The sequence below is a fragment of the Homarus americanus genome, unplaced genomic scaffold (genome assembly GCF_018991925.1).
Source record: "Homarus americanus isolate GMGI-L3 unplaced genomic scaffold, GMGI_Hamer_2.0 scaffold40248, whole genome shotgun sequence".
NCBI lineage: Eukaryota > Metazoa > Arthropoda > Malacostraca > Decapoda > Nephropidae > Homarus > Homarus americanus.
Genome location: NW_024712526.1, coordinates 687,968 through 710,969, shown reverse-complemented (window position 1 = coordinate 710,969; position 23,002 = coordinate 687,968). Strand labels below are relative to the sequence as shown.

Below are 23,002 nucleotides of genomic sequence, written 5' to 3'. Positions count from 1 at the left end.
AATTCGTTAACCAAATTTTTGTTCGTTAATCGAATTGAAGATCCTTATGGAAGGCAGTTCGTTAACCGAAATTTCGTTAACCGAGGCGTTCGTTAAACGAGGGGTCACTGTACAGTTATAAACCAAGAGTCTAAATATAAATGAATACATTTTTTGACAAGAGAGACATAGTATCTCTATAGCTTACAGTCTGTGCTTAATATCTTTCATGTTTGAATCTGACCATGGCACCCTTAAGGAGGACTTTCATTATAGATTTATCACAAATTAATTAATGGCTACAAAACTTTCAGTAGATCTGAAAAATGTCAAAAGCAAAAAAGATAAATGTGACTGTGAATAAAAAATGTCAGAATGAATTTAACTCAGAACTAAACACAACAGTGTATGTAAAACGTAGCACTCTACTGCCTTAGTCAGCATTTCCTATCTTCATAGAAAAGTACGAGTACTCAATTAATTATGTACTCTACAGTACATCATCACCTACTCAATTTCCTCTTATATTCATGCATGAGGACAATAGACTCTACACCAAAATAAATGTTGTCATATACAGTACTGTACAGTATTTCAAATGAATGAAATTGTTTAGAAATATATCAACTTTATTTCAGGAAATACAATATCAACTATATTATTGCTTCATTCAATATGTTTTCATTCATTGTACTGTATATCAAATTGATACTTTACTAAATTATACAATATTATTTTTGCATACTGTGGGTTATATCACAACTTTCCAACATTTAAAATACTGTATGACAGTGTATCACTCACTACCTTCTTCACGAACAGATATGACCACACCTTCATTTATTATCCAACATCAACACACGTAGAAACATTTTGCATGATGGTCTAGCTATCACACAGTTAGTTGACAAATGCTTCAAGTATGAAAAAGGAATGTATGGAAATAAACTGACTTATATTTCTCCAATGATCACCATTATAAGTTGGGAGATGCAATGTCAGAAAAAAATTTACAAGAATGTAATAAAATGACACTGCAACACAAATATTTGCATCCACAAAATTTTTTAAATGCAGTGTCTAATACATACATATATACATATACAGTGGTCCCTCGGTTAACGAACACAATTCGTTCCAGAAGGTCGTTCGTTAACCGAAACCATTGTTTCAATGGGATTTTGGGTAATTGGTTGCAGCTCACCGAAAATTACATACAAAGTAAAACAAAAATACAGTAAAGTACACTTACTTTGATGTGTGTACTGTATGTAGAAGGCTCCTGGTTGATGATGATGATGATGATGGGAATTAGAAGTGGGGACGGAGGAGAAAGGAGAAGAGAAGGAAGTGGAAGAGAAATCACCCCATGCTTGATGCCGTCATTTCACCCATAAAATTTTAAGTTTACTAGGTGTAATTCAAGATCATTTTCTTTAAATCAACACTGCACTGCACTATATATTGTCAAGATGTTAAATAAATTTCAGAATGACCAATAATTGTACTGTAAAAACGTAAAAATACTCTGTGTTCAAGAGACCCCACAAGCAAGATGTTTCCTCCACTGAACAGAGACACAAACTGAGGCTTTGGTCAGTGAGTGAAGTGGCTGATGGGTGCACCAAAAACTAGTTCCTGTACTGCAATTATGTTAAATAAGTGTTAACTAAAAATTTTAATATTAAACCTGAAAAATTATTGAATAGTACAGCCTTCTTGATATTTACTCCAATTTTAACGAGTGTAAGTCCTAGAACCGATTTCTGTATTGGCGGACTAATCTTCCAGCTGGTGAGCAAACCAAAGCATGTCGAAACATTTTCGTAAGACTTTCGTTAACCGAAATGAAGATTCTTATGGAAGGTAATTCGTTAACCGAAATTTCGTTAACCGAGGCGTTCGTTATCTGAGGGACCACTGTACTGTACATACATACCCTGCCATGCTAGTACTATGCAGGGATTATAATGAAATTTACACCACTGATATCCAGGACCAGCTGCTACTATCACAAGCTGTGAACTTCCCCACACACGGCCAAAATGCCCTTGACCCTATCTTAACTGACTTAATGGACCAATACCAATCTCCTCAACCAATGCCTCCTATCGGGTGTAGCACACACCTATCAGTGTTCTGGTCTCCAGCTCCCACTACCAGCCAAGTGCAGGGACCCTACATCATGACCCTACAGGCCAATTACTGACACTGCAGTGAGTCTCTTTGGGCAGTGGATGGTTCACCATCCCTGGACTGAAGTACTTAGCGTGGATGATGTGGACACCAAATGGATAAATTAAACCACCACGGAAGCTCACCACCACTTCTTCCCGGAGAAGTCTGTCAGATTACACCCAGCTGACTTGCCCTGGATCACACCTCAGATCAAAAGACTTATGCAACAAAGAGACAATGCCTTTTATCTCAATGACCACAACTGCTATAGATCCCTTTGCAACCAAGTCATCTGTGAAATAAACACGGCAAAAAAGTCCCACTACCCAACCAAGTTGCAACACCTGAAGCAGACCAACATCAGTCAGAAGTATGGTAAGCTTAAAGAACTCTGTGAACTAAACAATAACACACACTCCCTCCCCTTCCTTAGCCATCTCACTAATGGTGACATAGCTGAGCAATCAGACAACCATTTTGTAACAATTTGCCAGACGCTTCCTCAGCTTGACACAACATGTCTCCCTGCTTACCTCCCAGCCCCCTTTCCCACTGACTAAAAAGAAACTCTAACTAACAAACATTTTTTCAGGAATACATATGGTTCGCTAAGAGGGACCTTCCTGTACTTCTTTCTGGGTATCTCTTTAGTGTCCCAAGGGAGCTTTGACACTTGACATTGTGTAGAAACAACCAAGGGAGAGTATAAAAAGAAGCTCTACTCTCAATAGCAGCCAGCTAGGAATAAGAATGAGTGATGTGCTGATCCTGGATTCTTATTACCCTAATAAAGATATGCCTTGGCATAAGTGTAATGACAGGGGAGCTCTGCTCACTTTAGGCCTCCTTGCTCCAAGAGGGCCAATTTTACACTCAATTACCCTAAAAAATAAGGCAAAGGATTGGCAGGGAGGAAAGGGTGATTGGTATCATGATATCTTGCATAAATGGGTAATAGGTACAGTCACCCACAAAAGTCCTGTCACTTCTCCTCCTGAACCACAAACCCCGAGATTCAGACTCGTGAAGCCGAAGCATTTATGAACAGAATAATGCATCAGTGTCTATTGCTTCGGGTTCATGAGTCTGAATCTCGGAGTTCGTGAACAGCAGGAGAGGAGACAGGACTTTTGTGGGTGACTGTACATCCTAGTTCAGAAGTAAGCAACCTGTATAATAAGAACTGTTCAGCTGTAGTGCATTTTTAAAAAGAAGCCTTTATGAACCTAAAATGCACTATTCATTGATAGAGCACTGGCTATTGCTGAAGTCATTGAAGACTTTGGAGCACAAGCTTGACGTACACTCATCTCCCAGCTATGCAGCATCATGGTGAGGCTACAGTGAGGAGGCATATTTTGCAGTCTTACTAGCATACTTTCTCTAATGCTTTTTAAGAAATCTGTCGTTTCATAATCAACTGACAGCAAGTCACACCGTGGAGGTTTCTCTGGGTATTTAGCAGGAACTGTAAGGGTTATGGGAGGGATGCAAGGTAGGTTGGGGTCATCAAGTTGACAAATGAGAGTCAGCTCATCACTTCCAGGTGGCATCTGGCAATCCAGATTGACTCTGAAGCGAGCATTAAGCCGAGCTACTTCACCTTGGACAATATCACTAATATTTGGTGTCTCTGGTGGAGGTTGAAGAGGGTTGTCTCGTTTAAAGTGTTTGACTGGGTGAGTGACGTAAGTTGGACCCAACAACACTGACAGAGCGGGAGATACTGTGCGGTGTAAAGTATGAGCAGCACATGGGGACTTTAGTACAGTGGTCAGAGACTCTTCCACATTTGCAATGCAAGTCTCCATATTTGGTGGCACCGGTGCTTCAGTCTCAGCATCACGATTAATTTCCAATTTCTCTAAAACTATTTCACACTTCAACAATGTTTCCATTGGCATTCGTCGTTGAGGATTTTGCAGCATGTCATGAAGCTGTTTCATTTTCTTTGTTTTTTCTGCATCATCATTTCCAATTCTTTGTATCATACGTCGTAAAGGAACTACATACTTGTGGAGTTGACGTACCTTCTCCCTGTATGCAGCATCTTCCACCTGGCTACTGGATATAGACTGAGGAGCTGGAGAAGGCTGCTGAGACTGACCAGGGGTGTTGATCATCCCACTTGGAGAAGGAGCTCCGAGGTGACTTGCACCTCGACCCATGCCGCCGCTGTTACCCCCTGCAACTGGTGAGGGTACCATGCTGGATGAGGGTGAGGGAGATACAAATGCTGGTGATGGCTGACTATTTGGAGCAGACAAAGGTGGGGCCGGCGAGGCACTAGTAGGTGTAGGTGTCCCCTGTCGTGCAAATCCAGGAGAGGGCACACGCGGTTGCATAGTGGCTGCACCCCGCCCTACATTATTAATTAACTGGCCACTAACTGGTCCAATCTGAGTTGTAGCACCACTTGGACCACCAATAGTCATTTGAATTTGATTTATCTTCAAAGGCTGAGAACCAAGTTGACTCATAGTCATCACAGGTGGCTTTTTGTTTACACCAGACATTTGCATCTCATTTAACCGCTGACGATTATTTGTTGGCCAATTAGCCATATCTGCAGCCTGATTTGGTATGTTAGCTGGCATAGGCTGACCAATTCTGGGTGCACCCTGCATTATGGTTGTGGTGTTTGGACCAGTTACAACTGGTCCACCTGGTCCTATCATCTGACTAGCCGTACCACCCGTCATCCTAGCACCAGGCCCTGGTTGGCGTGTTAAGACTTCAGCAAGGTGTGGGTTATTACTTTGTTGATTATTACTTTGAATCAAATCAGTCAAATGCATTAAAATACGTCCAATGAACTGCAGATATTCATCTTTCTTGGTCGCCCTTTGGAACACCTGCAAAATATTGGTTATTACTACATTTATTCCTGACTTACAGTAAATGACCAAAAAAAATAAAACCTGGAGTGTCAATTTCTAAAGAAAACTATCAATACATTGGCACAGAAAAGCAGCTCTTCTGAAAATAGATCTTTAAATGTAAGACTAACACAGTCCCTTGTTCACTGAGATCTGCTATGTAGAAAAACATATTCTATGACCATGGAGAAATGAATGAGATAAGTTCTGACCTGCTAAACACTATCCAGTGTAGCAAAGCTAAATTGGTTTTACTTGATTTAATTTCAAAATTTAATTTTCTGATGTTCGAAAATCTGTGTAACAAAAATTTGTTTAGTTATCGCTCAGAAATGTAAGAGAGCTGAACTTACAGAAAATGGGAAAGGACCGCTGAGGTCAGCAAATTATGCAAAAGTTTATATACAGGTTGAAAATCCCTTATCCGAAATCCTTGGGGCCAGAGGAATTTCGGATTTCAGAATTTTTCGGTTTTCAGAATTTTTTTATTTTTGTTTTTAATGTGTATTAGCCCACCCGGGCATAGATCTCTGACCCACATCAGGGCCTGGGGGGGAATAATAAAAATAATAATAATAATAAGAAGAATAATAAGAATAATTCATAGGTCTAGGTCGTGTTTCTCACTTTTGATCTTTTTTTCATTCTTGTATTTCTTTATTATTATTATTATTATTATTATTATTATTATTATTATTATTATTATTATTTTATTATTACAGTACTCCAGTATTATTGTTATTTTTATTAATTTTATTATTATACATTACTATTATTAATGTTATCATATTATTTTATTTTGGTGTATTTTTATTAAAAATGTTATTTACTATGAATAATTATTATTATTATAATTATTATTACTACAGGTTGTACCTCTCTAGTCCGGCATTCTGTGGTCCGGAAACTCCCGTGGTCCGGAACGATTTTAGTTTGTCCAATAGGTAGATAGGCATTTTTTTTTTTTCCTTATCTGAATTATTATTATTATTATTACAGGAGTATTAAATTTTTGCCCCTCAGGCCCCAATGTGGGTCAGTGACCTATGCCCGGGTGGGCTAATCCCCTTAACAAAAAAAAAGCCGCGGGAAATTAAGGTTTGTTTACATCCGGCAGTTCGGCTGCTCTCTCTCTCTCTCTCTCTCTCTGCTTGTCTATACAGAGTACAACATTTAACCCTTCAATATATATGAGCAGTAAATAAGTGTTGCTTTCATATTCTTATGTTGAGTAATGACGATATATTTTCACATGTGCACACTTACATACGAGCAGTCTCACTTTTTTTTTTACCATTAATGGTTAGCTACTTATATTGTTCCATTTATTAACATTAAATAACATTACAGGTACTTCAAGCAACCATATTCATTTTTTACATTAATTTTACTACAGCTAAACTCAGGGTCTTATTTTCTTCAGTTTTATATGTAGAACCAATCAGTCACTGGTTTCGTAAGCTTTAACATAAACAATGCCGGCAGCCGTCTCGTCTCCTCTAATATTCCACGTATTATTAATAAATTGTATTGTTAATTTTGCACACACGTACATTAATTCAATAAAAACAAATTCAGAAACATTAATTAAAATATATATGAACAGTAAATAAGTGTTGCTTTCATATTCTTATGTAAAGTAATGATGATATGTTTTCACGTGTGCGCATGAGCACTTACATATGTGATCTCTCTTTTTTCTTTACCATTATCGTTAGCTACTTCTATTGTTCCATTTTGCACACATAAACATTAATTCAATAAAAAAGACATTCAGTAATAAACAATAATAATCTTTTGCACATAAGAGAAATGACGCTGTTTACACGATTATGCACGTCGTCTGCACGTTGGCGGGCCGTTCAAACCCGTCGAAATTCAAGTTTCCGCAGTCAAAATTTTTATTTATTTATTTTTTTGTGTTCCAATAAAATACGTTAAGAATTAAAAACTCGCGAAATTTGAGAAGCTACTATACGACATTTAACCCTTCAATATGTCTTCAAAAAGACCATGATGCAGAGAAAGTGGTGCTAGTGCTTCCAGGCATAAGCACAAGTCACTATCTATCCAGGAAAAGGGTGAATTTCCATGGTCCGGCAATTTCCATGGTCCGGCAATTTCCATGGTCCGGCAATTTCCATGGTCCGGCACTGGTCAGGTCCCGAGGTTGCCGGACTAGAGAGGTACAACCTGTATTACATTCCGGCCCTGATGTGGGTCAGTGATCTATGCCGGGTGGGCTAATCCTCGTTAAAAAAAAAAACTTTCGGTTTTCAGAGCTTTTCGGTTTTCGGATAGAGGGTTGTCAACCTGTATATCCTTAAATTGTGATGTTATCCTTGATTAATGATTGGTGATTACTCTGGAATGAATTTTGAGTCTTAAATACTGTACAGTAGTTGTAACTCAATGAAGATTGATTAAAGTAAGTGAACATTTTGTGAAATTATTGTAATACATATTTAAATTTCTCAGTAAACAAGTGATGATATCTTTTTAAATGTTTATTGCAAGATAGATTGATGATTGTAGATCATGACAATATTATTAGCTACTTATAAATAATTGAGACTAATTCATAAATTGTGAGATACTGAGAGTGAACAGCAACTTGAAATTGTTAGTGGAATACCATAACACATGGTGAACTATTTACATATTGATCTGGACTTGTATTGGACCAATTTTTCAAATGTGTGATCCTTGAAATTTTAGTGATTAAGGCTTATGACCATCTAAATAATTAGTAGAATTATATAAATTTAAAAATTGTAGTTAAATATTTAACATAAGTAAACAAAGATTATGTTAATTATAGGAATACTGTACCTCGCTATTCACAACCCCACTTATCCACAATTGCTATTTTAACACCACTATTCACAAAACATTCCCCACTTATTCCCAAATATATGACACCCTATAGTAATATTTCAAACTGGGCGGGATAGCCAGAGCTCTCTTATTCCCAAGTAAGGTCTGTTTCATACACAAGCTTTTCTTTTCGTGCGTACAGACCCGCGCAGTGTAGAAATTAATGAAGTTCAGTGGGACACACAACGCTCGTGAAAATTCAAGTGAGGGAGACGCTCACTCCTTGTCTGTATCTGTACTTCATAACTGCGGCGGCATGAAAAAATATGTAGATCGTTCCATACTTCTTCGTACGACGAGTATGTTTTTCCTGCATTGTGGTGCATCTATGATAGGGGCTAGAAGTGCTTGTGATTATTTCTGTCAGATGCAGGGTGAACTGAAACATGAAAACCACGCCCGTGTGAACACATGCCTTCTCCTGCGCGGGGCAAACACGCTCGTATGAAGTAGGCCTAAGTAAAACCCGATGTAATGAACATGTGTGTGTGTGTGTGTGTGTGTGGACTTGGCAGGTTACCAACCACCGTTGCTACATCACCTTGGGCCGCATATTCAAAACACTTCACCAGTTACGTACAGTAGCAGAGATACAATACCGTAACTTACCGACTCCTAAATGTCCCATAAATTTCACATACAGTACTCAAAATTTAATTACATCCCCATAAGCAGTCCTTAACTCTAGTGTTTACCCTGTAAATTCAGTTCTCTTGAATGAAGGCAGTGCAGGAGCTAGTTGGCCAATCGTCTCTCAGTTAACAAAATCATCAACCAATCACAAGAGAAGGAGAAATCAGCTGAGATCGACGCACGTGATAGTTGCTAGACGTACTTCAAGCGTCATTAGTGAAGATGGAATTATGTTTGAGTAATATTTGAGGATAATGGTTAACCACTGACCAAAATAAGCCTATAGGTACTGTATATATATTTCATGTACAGTAGATCCATAATGGAAAAGTGGATAAGATAAATCTTGATCCATTTTGAGAGAGAGAGGTAAAATGGCATAACAGATACATCACATATTTTCTTATAATAAATATTTTTTCATAGGTTTTTGGTTTAATACAATCAGTAGTCATGCTTTTTTTACAGCAAAATTAGTGAAATGTACCTTACCCTAACATAACCTAACCTTTACCTAACCGGTAATTTTTCAGGACTAACCCGTGGGCGAAATTGAGCCAGATTTTTACTGTTTTCTTATAGTGGACACTGTTGTAGTTTGTGCAAATGTGTTAAAAATTGGATATTTCTAAAAATAACATAACTTAACATTTGTTGGTATGAAAAACAGACCTAACCAACCTTACCTAACTTCCTTACCGGGGGGCTGCCGACCCCCGGTACATTAAACAGAAAGAACTTACTATGATATGGTGAAATTTGGGGCATTTTCTGTACTTTAATTAGTACGGCCGCATCGGCGTTTATGCAGCCCAGGTGCCGGAGTGATTTATTGTGATGGCAGGAAACATCAAGCGTTGAGGAAGTCATGAAAAAATTTCTTTCCAGTCTGAAAACACAGGGACTCCCGCAGTGTGGACAGTCTCTATTTAAAGGAACAATGCCGTGGTCTTTAACAATTGAAGGGTCTCGTTGTCTTTATCCCTAAATTCACAATTTACAGTACATCCATATAAAACAGGCAACAACCTTCACGCGTCATGCTGAAAATGAAACTGCCACGAGCCCGGGGAAAAGCGCCGCAGCAGAGCGCGTCCTCATTACCGCTGAGAAGACAAATTAGTGCGCGCCTGGGCACCTAATTATCTACAAAGCGAGACATTTGCACAAGAAAAGATTACCATATCAGAACTCACTGTTGAAAATAAAGTAAGAATATAAGCAGTAATACAAATAACTCGTTTACGGGTTAGTCCTGTATATTAACTGCCAAATTTTACCTAACCTAACCTAACCTAACCTAACTTAACCTTACCTTACCTTACCTAACTTAACCTTAACATGCCTTACCTAACCTAAATTTAAAATGCATAAAGGTTAAAATGCAAAATAGTGGCATTCTAAATTACATTTATATATCATGAACAGATTTATAGATATGTTGGAGAAAAGATTATAAAAAGTTGTTATCTCTGCAAATGTATTTTTTAAAAAAGAAATTAAAATTTTTCTGGAGAACTTAATTATTTGTCATGTGTATTGTGGCTTTGTTAGGTTAGGTTAAGTTAAGTTAGGTTAGATAGGGTGACGTTAGGTTAGATAAGGTAAGGTAAGATTAGGTAGGGCTAGGTTTTGTTACGGTAAGATACATTTCACTAATTTTGCAGCAAAAAAATCACTATTGAATGTATTGGATAAAAAACTTATGAACATATTTATTTTTCTAAGAAAAAATGCTTTACCACTTAGGTATTATTTAACTCTGAGTCATGGGTACATCTTGGATACTTGGCAGAATAACTGGTTATAACTTGGTCCGAGCAAAGGTGGAGTCTAGGCAACCCCTTGCATATGCAAGTAAGAAGTTGTTACCCCAGGAGAGAAGATACGCCGTTATTGAATAGGAATATTTTACCATTACATGGGGGGTACAGTAGTTTTCAGGGCACTGTATTTGTACAGAAGATCTTTTATTCTTGAGACATCACAATCTATTTGCATATTTGCTATCTTTCAACAAACGTAATGATATGTTAATCCAGTGAGCACTTATTTTGCAACCCGATGTGTTTAGTGTTATGTTATACTGTAAAAGGTTCTGATAATTTGTATGCATTTTTTAAGTCAAATGGAGACAGTGGAAACACAGTATTTACTGTATATCAAGAAAATTTGCAATTTTCTTATCTGTGGTGGAAGGTTTGCCATAGTTGGAATTCTCCAACTAGATATCTGGCAGTTTAACAAAATTTTTGTACCGATCAGTCACCTTCTTTCCCGTATATAATTGCCAACTAGACATGATACTGACAGCTCTGTCCTCTTGTTCCACACCACTGTAAAGTATGTATACTGTATACAGTACTTAAAATATAAATGTAAAAAATAAATAAATAAATAAATAAATAAAATAAATAAAATCAATAAATATCGAAGTGATAACAGTGGTAACATGATAATATGTTCTTATTACCACCATGCTATGTGTACTATTGCAGATGATACTAAATGTTACAGAATACTTCCTTGAGATAAATGTACTGTACAGGTACTATATATATCATGGAATTTTCCAGGTAATGAAAAAATGTTCTTGAAGTTCCAGAAATTGCCCATTACATTAAATCCTTGCTATTCGCAGGTTTGCAATTCGCGATTTTGACTATTCGTGGTAAGCACATGGTGGCTAGTTTATGAGCCTCTCCCGCAGTGCAACGATGCAGCATCTCTTGTGTTGTGTGAAATGGACCCTAAAAGACTGCCTAGTATCAATGCTAGTGATGCTAGTGGAGTGAAACATAAAAGGCATAAGTCAGTGATGACCCTGACAAAGAAATTTGAATTACCTGTATTAGATAAGTTAAAGAAGGGGAGGAGTGCTGCCGCAGCTGGTCAGGTGTTTGGTATAGGTATACAGTAGTGCACTAAGGTAGTATAAGTTGCTATTCATGGTTTTGCCTATTCGTGCCATTCCTTGGAACCTATCCCTCATCTCTCAAAACTGGAAAAAAATCCCTCATCCCCGGAATTTTCCGGGTAGCGGAAAACTGTTCTCAGAAGATCCAGAAATTGCCCATTACATCATTTCTCAAACCTGGAAAAATATTCCCCATCCCTGGAATTTTCCAGGTACTGGAAAACTTTTCTCAAACCCGGAAAAAAATCCCCAGAATTTTCCGGGTATCGGGAAAATTTTCTCGTAATTTTCCGGGAAAAGTACCCCTCAGAAAATTCCAATACCAGCTATTGGAGAGTTCCGGGTTTGAGGGATTGCGGCTAATGGAGATATTACTTTTTTGGGTTTGTGCCACGTCAACTGGACCTGCTTTCTAAATGGTGGACCGACCTGGAAATAAGACACTGGCCTTGGCAATGTGTGTGTATGTGTGTGTGTGTGTGTGTGTGTGTGTGTGTGTTGGATACTAGATACAGACTTCATAAGAGCAATCTCTACACCTGATCTTCCTCATCAGAGGACAACAAGTGCAAGGGGAGGATTGGGCAATTATTTTATTAAAAACACAAATAAAATTACCTCAGCTACCATAACAGGGTGTTAGTCAAATCACTGAAATCCCTATTATGGCATGTAGTGTACAGTAATGAGAATTGCTAGCTGGCTAAAGGGCATGTACCAGAAATGTCCCTATTAGAGCAGGTTTACAGTACCTGAAGTTCCAGGTCATGTGCTCCTCTCGAACTACCAGCTGGAGTTTGTCGAATATGATCTTCCAGCTGCATGATGATCTTCTGCCTGAACGACCATGATTTCCAATCTTCTGCCATCACTTTCTACTCCTGCAACAAAACAACACATTGTTAAAAAAAAAAAAAAAATACAGATTATAAAAACTTCAACACATCACTGTACAATACAACTTTATCTGGACTATTCACTTATTATACAGTACAGGTATTCCTCGACATACGACATACTCGACTTACGACAACCCGGACATACGACCGCCGTGGTCGTATAAAATATTTTTCACATTACGTACAGTGGTCCCTCGGTTAACGAACACAATTCGTTCCAGAAGGTCGTTCGTTAACCGAAAATTTCATTAACCGAAACTATTGTTTCAATGGGATTTTGGGTAATTGGTTCCAGCTCACCGAAAATAAATGCAGTTAAGTACACTTACTTTGAGGTGTGCATGTAGAAGACTCCTGGTTGATGATGATGATGATGGAAATTAGAATGGGGGTGGAGGAGAATGGAGAAGAGAAGGCATTGGGGTGGAAGAGAAGTCACCCCATGGTGCCATTTCACCCATAAAATTTTAGTTCACTTGGTGTAATTCAAGATTATTTTCTTTAAATCAACACTGCACTGCATTATACATTGTCAATGTGTAAAATAAACTTCAGAATGACCAATAATTGTACTGTAAAAACGAAAAAATAGTTAATGTTCAAGAGAGTCTCAAGCAAGAAGCTTCCTCCACTGAGCAGGGACACACACTGACGCCATTTTGGGTGTGTTGTGCGGCTGTTTGGCAAGCTAAAAACTAGTTCCCTGGACTTCAATTATGTTAAATAATTGTTGAAATGACTAAAAACTTTAATATAAGACTTGGAAAATTATTGAATAGTACAACCTTCTTGATATTTACTCAAATGGTAACGAATTTAAGCCCTAAGACCGATTACTGTATTGATGGACTAATACTACAGCTGGTGAGCAGGCGACATGTTGGGAAAAATTCGTAAAGAATTCATTAACCGAAATTTTTTCGTTAACCGAAGTGAAGAATCTTATGGAAGGTAATTCATTAACCGAAATTTTGTTAACCGAGGTGTTCGTTAACTGAGGGATCACTGTATTTTCGAGTCCTGACGTTAGTGATCGCGCTGTGTACTGACAAAATTTTTTTGGTAAATCCCTTTAAAATGGCTGGCAAGCGAAATGTGAGAGTTCTCGTGGTGCTGAGAAGAAAAAGACACACCCATTTTAGAATTTCTATGTATTATTTTCGCCTTTTCGACTGACGACCAATTCGACTTACGACCTGGTTGTCGGGACGGAACCCCTTCGTAAGTCGAGGAGAGACTGTATTGTACAGTACAGGTAAACCTCTACGTATTTACAATATCTGAATCTACGATAATTCGCGTAAATGATGCTGATATATTACGACCACTTCCCTATTTGCAATGTAAACAAACTAACATTAATTATATTCGTCATACCACCAACTCACCAAGTTGGAATATGGAACACATCACTCATTTCATTTGTCAGCTAAGGCATCATCTACCCAAACGCCGCCTTGTGGCCATCTGGTGAACCACAGTCCAGCCATTGTTACTCCTTGGTTACACATGTGTAAGAAATGGAGCTCAATGTGTATTAGTTATCTTCAGTTTTTAATTGATCTTACAGTGAGAGGACATCACTAAATTTCACAGTGTACTCTGTTTTAGTGACATTGCATCAGATCACTAATATTAGACCACTAATCCCTCCTCCCCACCTCCACCACAAATGAGAAAAGAGTTTCTATACCATGTGCGGACTTGACATTGCATCAGGTTAGGTCAGTAACATGAGACCCACGACCCACTAATCCCCTACCACACGTCCATCGCCTATGTGTCAAGATGTAATAAGTGATTACAGTGACCCCTCTGTTAACGAACTCAATCCGTTCCAGAAGGTCGTTCGTTAACCGAAAAGTTCGTTAACCGAAACCATTGTTTCAATGGGTTTTTGGGTAATTGGTTCCAGCTCACCGAAAATTTCCTAAATTCAACAAAAATGGTAGAAAAGTTCACTTACTTTGAGGTGTGTATGTAGAAGGCTCCTGGATGATGATGATGATGGGATTTAGAATGGGTGGAGGAGAAGGAAGAAGAGAAGGCATTGGGGTGGAAGAGAAGTCACCCCATGGCACCATTTCACCCATAAAATTTTAGCTCTCTTGGTGTAATTCAAGATTATTTTCTTTAAATCAACACTGCACTGCATTATATATTGTCAATATGTAAAATATATTTCAAAATGACCAATAATTTGCTTGGAAACACAGAAAAAAAGCGTTTAGTTGAAGAGAGTCTCAAGCAAGATGTTACCTCCAGTGAAAACAGAGAGACTAACTCCTGTTTGCTGTGTTAAGAGGCTGGATGCCGCGCATTAAACTAGTCACTTTACCTTCAATTATGTTCAATAATTGTTAAAATGACTAAAAAATTGAATATTAAACTTTTAAAATTATTGAATAGTATAAACTTCTTGATATTTACTAAAATAGTAAGGAACTTAAGCCCTAGAACCGATTAATGTATTGGCGGACTGATACTAAAGCTGGTTGCCCGGTCAGTGCAAGCGAAAACATGTTGAGGTCGGTTCGTAAGAACTTCGTTAACCGAATTGAAGATCCTTATGGAAGGCAGTTCGTTAATCGAAATTACGTTAACCGAGGTGTTCGTTAAACGAGGGGTCACTGTACAGTTACTTAAGTATTACATGTACATTCAGGAGATTGGACAGTACTGTATATAGTATACTCCTCCAGTAGGTTCAAGATGACAGCAGTAATGTACATTACTTTGTTTATTTATAATATATTGTACGTGTACTGTGGTGTTTGCATAAATAAATACAGCTCTTGTGTTAGTTTGTGTGGGATCGTCGGTTAGATTCGGGAAAACAGACTCACACGACTCTGTTCATGAGGCTCCTGTATCATATATATTTTGAGTTTTTTAAATATATTTATTTAAACAACCTTCCAGATAAATTATTCAGAATTATTTTAATATAAAATGGTGTTTCTAACTTAATTAGAATTATTTTATAGACTCCAGTATCAACATTCCTTACGTTTTTTTTTTAATAAAACAACTGAGTCCCCATCATTATGTTGTCAAAATATTTAATTTAAGGATCTTTTATTGAAAAAGTCTTGCAGAGAATTCATTCAGGATCATTATAGTATTCAATTCATCTCTCTAACACAATTAGAACAAATGCTGTTTGCTAGGGTTAAGAGGTGGTGGAGAGGGAGGGACAGAGTGACCCTCGCTCCCTCAATTGACCCCATTCTTGAAGGGGTCTGTCCCTCTCCCTCTGCTGCCTCTCACTCATTTCTCTAACACTATAAGAGAAGAAGTTATGAATAAAAGTTTATACTCTTTTTTCCTAGCCATAAATATATTTGTTACTTAGCTTTCATCTTTATTCAAGACATCTTCAGGTCAAGACCCACTAATCCTCCACCCTGACAATGGGTGATCTGACATTTATCATGTCACTAATCTCCCACCTCATCTCCACCTGACATTAATCAGGGCAGGTCAGTAATTCCTTACCACACCTCCATCGCATCATTTCTTAAATTTTGTTCATAAAACAAATGAGTCCCCATCATTATTATCATGTTTTTGTCACTGAAATGAGCAGTGTAATTTTGAAAATGTCTGGGAAGGCCAAGGCACCCAGGAAAACCGTGTCTCTGGAGGTGAAGCAGCATGAGACTCCCCAGAGGCTGAGTGGGAGTCAGTGTGATGTCTCCACTCCACCTTCAAGAGTCCCCTTAGCCTTAAAGGGGATATGTAATGATGACCAGGCTTGTTCTTAATGATGTGGTGAGTGTTGTTTAATTGTAATGCAATGCTAGTAATATCCTAAGTGTGGTTTTTTCAGTGATATATATGGGTGTCTGACTGACCAGTAACCTATTCCACTCAACCCCAAGTTAAAATTAACTTGATTTACAATATTTTGACCTGCGATTGGATTTTAAGGAACCTAACCCCATCACAAATAGAGGTACAGGGGGCCCCCAAGTTCGTGGATTTTTACTTCGTGGTTATTCGCGGATGACACCCTGGATGAACCCAAGAATGTCTGTGGATAGTTTTAAGGTTGCCGGCATTTTTGCGGCTGGGACAGGGAGCCATTCGTTCTAGAGACAGTAATTTCCTTTACCTGTATTGTAAATATGTGGGTGGGTGTGTGTCGACTCTCCACACACACACACACAGTATACAATACTACAGGTAAAAGAAATAATTGTCTTATTGCAAACACGTAAAGGGAATATACATTTCTTTGTACACAAGTAAAAATGTACCCCCCGTCCGCAAATGTTAATCGCGGATTTGGCGACTCGTGGCCATTTTGAGAACCTAACCCCAGCAAATTTGGGGGACGCCCTGTACATCAATTTCCTTACATTTAAAGCAGTGGCATTGAGAGAATTTTTTCACTCATCAGTACTCTTTCAATTGTTAAAGATAATTTAGCAAAAGTATATGCATGTCCAACACAACTGTGTACCAGTACAGTAAATCACTGATAACTCAGAGTTATCAAGGCACTTTCCTCCTGGTCTGGTCTTTCATCTCACCCCAATACCCAACTTTTTGGCCAAAGTAACCTACCATAATCAGAAAACTTGAAAAACAAAATAATGCTTACCAGCACTGCAGGAGAAAGATGAGGATAAATCAAGCTTGTGGTAGGTGTCAGATGATGGGGGGCTCACTGCACTACAGTACAGTATTGTATATATAGAAAGCACTTACAACACCAACTTTACCAGAAAATGCCTGGGAGATGTTGATGGAACCAATGTGAGAGAGAGAAGGATGCCAGACTTAGCACCGAGAGCAGTTACTTTTCAACTCGTAATTTCAGGTAGACATTAAGTAAATTTCTTCATTTTTATTACTTTGTTACATGCACACACAATCTTTCATACAGAATGTGCAACAAAAAATAAAACAATAATTATTAAACGGTAAAAAACATAAATGGAAGAAATATTTCTTACGCGTGCCAGAGACATAACACAGAGCGGGGGAGGGAGGAAGGGAAGGGGGTGCAAAGTGGAGGTAAAGCCTCCCACGCTTCCAGAGTGGGTCACACGTGTTACACCATTCCGGGATCGCATCATCATATCTCGGAAAATTGCGAGTTTTGAAGAAAAAAATAGGTAAGAAATTTAAAAAAAATACAGTGGCCCCTCGGTTAACGAACTCAATCCGTTCCAGAAGGTCGTTCGTTAACCGAAAAGTTCGTTAACCGAAACCATTGTTTCAATGGGTTTTTGGGTAATTGGTTCCAGCTCACCGAAAATTTCCTAAATTCAACAAAAATGGTAGAAAAGTTCACTTACTTTGAGGTGTGTATGTAGAAGGCTCCTGGATGATGATGATGATGATGGGATTTAGAATGGGGGTGGAGGAGAAGGAAGAAGAGAAGGCATTGGGGTGGAAGAGAAGTCACCCCATGGTGCCATTTCACCCATAAAATTTTAGCTCTCTGGTTTAATTCAAGATTATTTTCTTTAAATCAACGCTGCACTGCATTATATATTGTCAATATATAAAATATATTTCAAAATGACCAATAATTTGCTTGGAAACACAGAAAAAAAGCGTTTAGTTGAAGAGAGTCTCAAGCAAGATGTTACCTCCAGTGAAAACAGAGAGAGACTGACGCCTGTTTGCTGTGTTAAGAGGCTGGATGCCGCGCATTAAACTAGTCACTTTACCTTCAATTTTGTTCAATAATTGTTAAAATGACTAAAAAATTGAATATTAAACTTTTAAAATTATTGAATAGTATAAACTTCTTGATATTTACAAAAATAGTAAGGAATTTAAGCCCTAGAACCGATTAATGTATTGGCGGACTGATACTAAAGCTGGTTGCCCGGTCAGTGCAAGCGAAAACATGTTGAGGTCGGTTCGTAAGAAGTTCGTTAAGCGAATTTTTTTTCGTTAACCGAATTGAAGATCCTTATGGAAGGCAGTTCGTTAATCGAAATTACGTTAACCGAGGTGTTCGTTAAACGAGGGGTCACTGTATTTATTTATATATTTATTTATTTATTTGTACCTGTACTTGTGTACAAAGAAATATATATTCCCTTTATGTGTCTGCCCTTAGGACAATTATTTCTTTTACCTGTAGTATTGTATATGTGTGTGTGTGTGTGTGTGTAATAATAAATAATAATAATAAACAGTTTACTGAAAGAGCACGGCAGCCGGAAGGATGAAAATATACAGTTACATAATTGGGGAATGGGTCTCTTGATTTACAAATAATATACAAGTAACATAAGTGATACAAATATGATATATAATAACTAGGTGGGGAGAAGGTCATACTACAGGGCATTTCAACATAGTGACAGTGCAAAAAGTAAGATTGACTGGGAGTGAATACACTGGTTGATTACAAGTTATTGATAATTTTTACAATGGTTGGGATTGGACTGTTCTTATAGCGATGAGGTAACCGACCTACATCAGGGCCTGGGGGGCAAAAATATAATATCAATATTAATAATAATAATAATAATAATAATAATAATAATAATAATAAATAAATAATAATAATACTTAAAAATTAAACTAATATAATAAAAAATAATAATAACCACAAATAAAAAAAATAAAGGTCTTTTTATATTAGTGCACCGTTCTATCTTTCGGTGTTAGAAATGTTTTTCTGAATGCTTGGACAATTCTAAGACTTTTTCTTCTATGATATTTTCGTCATAATTTAAGGATAACCAAGAAGTTATTTCTCCAATATTATTCTTTTGTAGTTCACAAGTCGCTCCCATTGCTTGTTTACGTCCTGCTCCCGTGTGCAGGGATGGTGTGGAAGTTCTTATTGGTTAGTGGAAGAAGAGGGTGAGGGTAACATTATTGGGGAGAGCACGGCGAGGGGAGACTTATTATTGGGTAAGAGCTCTTTGTCTTAGCCAATGAGCAATGCGTGGGTGCGTCAGGGGGGAAATTTTGAATTTCAGTACCAGATATGGCTGAACAGGTGGAAGAGCTGTGCCGACATTGTCAACGTGATTATTTTAAGTCTTTTGCCGATTTCCATCAGAAAAATACCGAGGCCATTGCATTTTTTAGAAAACACTCCCATGAGCACCACTTCAAATCATCGATTTAAACATCGACAACTCAGATGAACTTGATTCTTCTTCAGATTAAGGTGAGATATGGGGGCATGAACAAGGGGGTTCTGGGGGACAGAGCCCTCCTAATTAGGTTAGGTCAGTTTGGGTTAGCCGGTTAGGTTTGGTTATTTTTTGGTGATTTTCTATGTTTGTTTGTTTCTTTACACAGAAAAAGAGGTAGGTTAAGTTAGGTTATATTTGGTTATTTTTTGTGAAACACCCATCACCTTTTTTCACACGAAAAATATATACTGTATACGGTATATTTTTTTTATAGTTTCTTGCTGTTTTAGATGATTCTGCCATTAATCTTTGGGGCAAATCACTTTTTTTTAGTTAGGTTAGGTTAGTTTAGGTTAGGTTGGTTCCTTTGGTATGAGAATAGGTTAGGTTGGTTCCTATAGTATGGGAAGGGGTTAATTTTGGTGTGTTTTACTTAAATCTGACCTCCATTTTTGTGCAAATTAGTAGTTTCTGTTGAAATGAAAATAATTTTTTGCATTTTTTTTAATTTGCACAAAAAATTAAGGTCAGATTTGAGTAATACACCAAACATAACCTATTCTCATACTAAAGGAACCAACCAATCAACCTAACCTAACTAAAAAATACAAATAAATAAATAAAAGTGATTTGCCCCAAAGATAAATGTCAGAATCATCTAAAACAGCAAGAATATACAGTATATATATTTTTGTGTGAAAAAAGGTGATGGGTGAATAACAAAAAATAACCTTATATTTCTTTCGGCATTAGTAATGTTTTTTCCTGTGGCTTTTGATGACTTTTGAACTTGTTCTCCATTGGAAATCACCTGTTTCTGTGATTTCCCCCACCCAAAAACTCCCACTTCCCAGCATCTTCCCTTAAGATTGTGGGAAGGGGGGGGGGGGAAGGTATCTAAAAATCGAGTGATTTCCGACGGATATGAATGTCAAATTTGTTCAAAACTCATCAAAACCACAATAAAAACACATTTCTAGTACCCAAAGAAAGAACGGTGCACTACTACAAATTGCCCAAAATAAATCAAAAGTGAGAAACGATATACAGAATGAATGTTGTGTTGCTAAGGTATTATTGCATTTTCGCACCCGACATTCCTACCCTTTATCTATTATCATATTAGAATAAGACGTCTAAATATAAGATAATTTTCTTCTATTACATTACCGTCGCAAATGTATAGTAACGGAGATAGCGTATCCAAAATTTTCTTTATTTTCTTCCGTTAATCTTCCGCCATTATCGCCTACCTCACCTCCCACACTGCGTGTCTCCTTCATAAATCATCACACACATGCGTTCCCGTACACGTCACGCGGCCAATCAAAAGCGTTTTTTTTGCAACCAATTATAATGATTTGTGGTTTAATTCGCGGTATTTTGGGCCCAACCAAATTTTATTTTTATTTTAGGTTTCTCATATTTCCAAATTCAAATTCATTTCCGACCATGGAAGTCTGCGATGGGTGTCACTTCAATTATATGGAGCTGATTGAGAGTTTTGGGGGAAAACAAAGAAACTCTAGCATTTTTTCGATCTTATGGTATTCTCCAAGCCTCAATAAAGTGTCCTAAGTGCAAGAACGAATGTAAATATCGTCAAGACCAACATATGTGACATTGTGGTAACTCCAACGACGAACGAGAACCAGGCTAATAAAGTAAAAAATAAGTGATTCCATCATATGGTGAGATTCGGTTAGGTTAGATCAGGTTAGGTTCGGTTTATGTTTTTCTAGTGTTTTTTGTGTACAATGTATTTCGTATTCGCTTCGCCATTATTTTTTTTTCAGAAAACGTCCCACGAAAAATTAAATAAAAAAAAAACTGCCAATTTCGGTAAATTTGCATAAGTGCACTAACTCTGTCAGAAAGTTAAAATATATTTTTCTAGTGTATTTGTGTGTGTTTAGACTGATTATGACCTTCATTTCCGTTGGAAATCGGCTTTTTTTATCGATTTTTTTTTTCGTGGGACGTTTTCTGAAAAAAAATGATGGCTAAGAGAATACAAAATACACCAAAAAATAAAACACTAGAAAAACATAAACCAAACCTAACCTAACCTAACTGACTCTCACCATATGATAGAATCACCTATTTCTTACCTTATTGGCCTGGTTCTTGTTCATCATTGGATTCTGAGATTCTTACAGGTTGCTGATGCTGATTCTCGCTTAATGGGGGGCATAGGCGGGCAGCTTCTTCCAAGAAGTGATGAAGACACTTTACTGAGGTCGGGAGAACACCATGCGACCAAGAAATTATGCTAGACTTTCTTCGTTTTTTCCCAAAAACTCGCAATCAGCTCCATATAATTTAAGTAACACCCATCACAGACTTCCATCATTCCATGGTAGGAAATGAATATGAATTTGGAAATATGAGAGATTCAAAATAAAATCGAATTTGATTGGGCCAAAAATACTGTGAATTAAACAAAAAATCATTTTAATTGGTTGCAAAAAAAAAAAAACGCTTTTGATTGGCCGCGTGACGTGTACGGGAACGCATGCGTGTAATGATTTACAAAGGAGACACGCAGTGTGGGAGATGAGGTAGGCGATAATGGCGGAAGATTAATGGAAGAAATAGAGAAAATTTTGGATATGCTATCTCCGTTATTATACATTTGCGACAGTAATGTAATAGAAGAAAATTATCTTACAATTAGAAGTCTTATTCGAATATGATAATAGATTACGGGTAGAAATGTGGGGTGAAAAAATGCAATAATACCCCAATTTCCGACAGGAATGAAGGTCATAATCAGTTTAAACCCACACAAATACACTAAAAAAATATAGTTTTTACTTTCTAACAGTATTGGGTGCCCTTATACAAATTTACCATTGTTAAAGTAAGAGAAACAATTGAGACCCTGCAATTGTGTGTAAATGAGGCAGAAAGTCAGATCATCAACCTGGGACTTGGTCACATATAGCAGTAGGGTCTACCATTAGACAACACATTATGCTTCCAATATCTTCCCAGGCGGTAGTACCTCCCTGTTTGGTAGCTGCCTAATACCTACTAAGTCCAAACAGGAAAATATTAACTCTTTCTATAGAAACTGGCGGGGATGTTAAGACCTAGTCCATCAATAGCATCTACCGAGAACAAAGCACCTCCAGCTCACCTATATATCTATAATTTCCTCTTATTATGTATGCAAGTTGTTCTAGTCTCCTCGTCCGTGATGCACCGACCGACTCTAAGCTTGTTGTTTACGTTGAGTCAAGCTTCTCGTACCGCTGTCTTCACTAACAACAAGCTGACCTACAGTATTTTCTCTCTCATTGGTGTTAAGTTATTGTATCCCGTTAAGACAGTGCGAGTGCAGTTTTGAAGATTTTTTTTTAATGTTTTGGTAATTATATAGGACGAACCAATGAGCGAAATTGATTGAAAAAAATATGAAACCGGATTTTCACTGTTACACTGTTGTAGTTTGTGGAAATATGTTAAAAAATTTATATTTTCAAAATAAACGTTACTTAATATTTGTGGGTATGA

At 37.5% G+C, this 23,002-nt stretch overlaps 1 protein-coding gene across 2 annotated transcripts; it reads right to left on the bottom strand.

Annotated features, from left to right (window-relative positions):
- Positions 1–1,812: 1,812 nt before the first annotated feature.
- On the bottom strand, positions 1,813–22,801 carry LOC121860614 (mediator of RNA polymerase II transcription subunit 15-like). Of its 2 annotated transcripts, none has more exons than XM_042357843.1 (3): positions 22,626–22,801; positions 12,216–12,344; positions 1,813–5,012 (listed from the first exon to the last, which is right to left on the bottom strand). In XM_042357843.1, the coding sequence occupies exons 2-3, from the start codon at positions 12,330–12,332 to the stop codon at positions 3,384–3,386; spliced, it is 1,746 nt and encodes a 581-aa protein (XP_042213777.1). In that variant the 5' UTR covers positions 12,333–12,344; positions 22,626–22,801; the 3' UTR covers positions 1,813–3,383. The 2 variants fall into 2 exon arrangements, with proteins under 2 accessions (XP_042213777.1, XP_042213786.1); XM_042357852.1 differs by lacking the exon at positions 22,626–22,801 and adding an exon at positions 16,972–17,086.
- Between the last annotated feature and the right edge of the window lie 201 nt (positions 22,802–23,002).

Bases quoted from the DNA above. Each gene is read 5' to 3' on its own strand.
- LOC121860614 (XM_042357843.1), bottom strand. From the start codon at position 12,332: ATGGCAGAAGATTGGAAATCATGGTCGTTCAGGCAGAAGATCATCATG. The intron at 5,013-12,215 runs GTACTGTAAACC...AATATTTTGCAG, and splicing joins CACATGACCTGGAACTTCAG to GTGTTCCAAAGGGCGACCAA.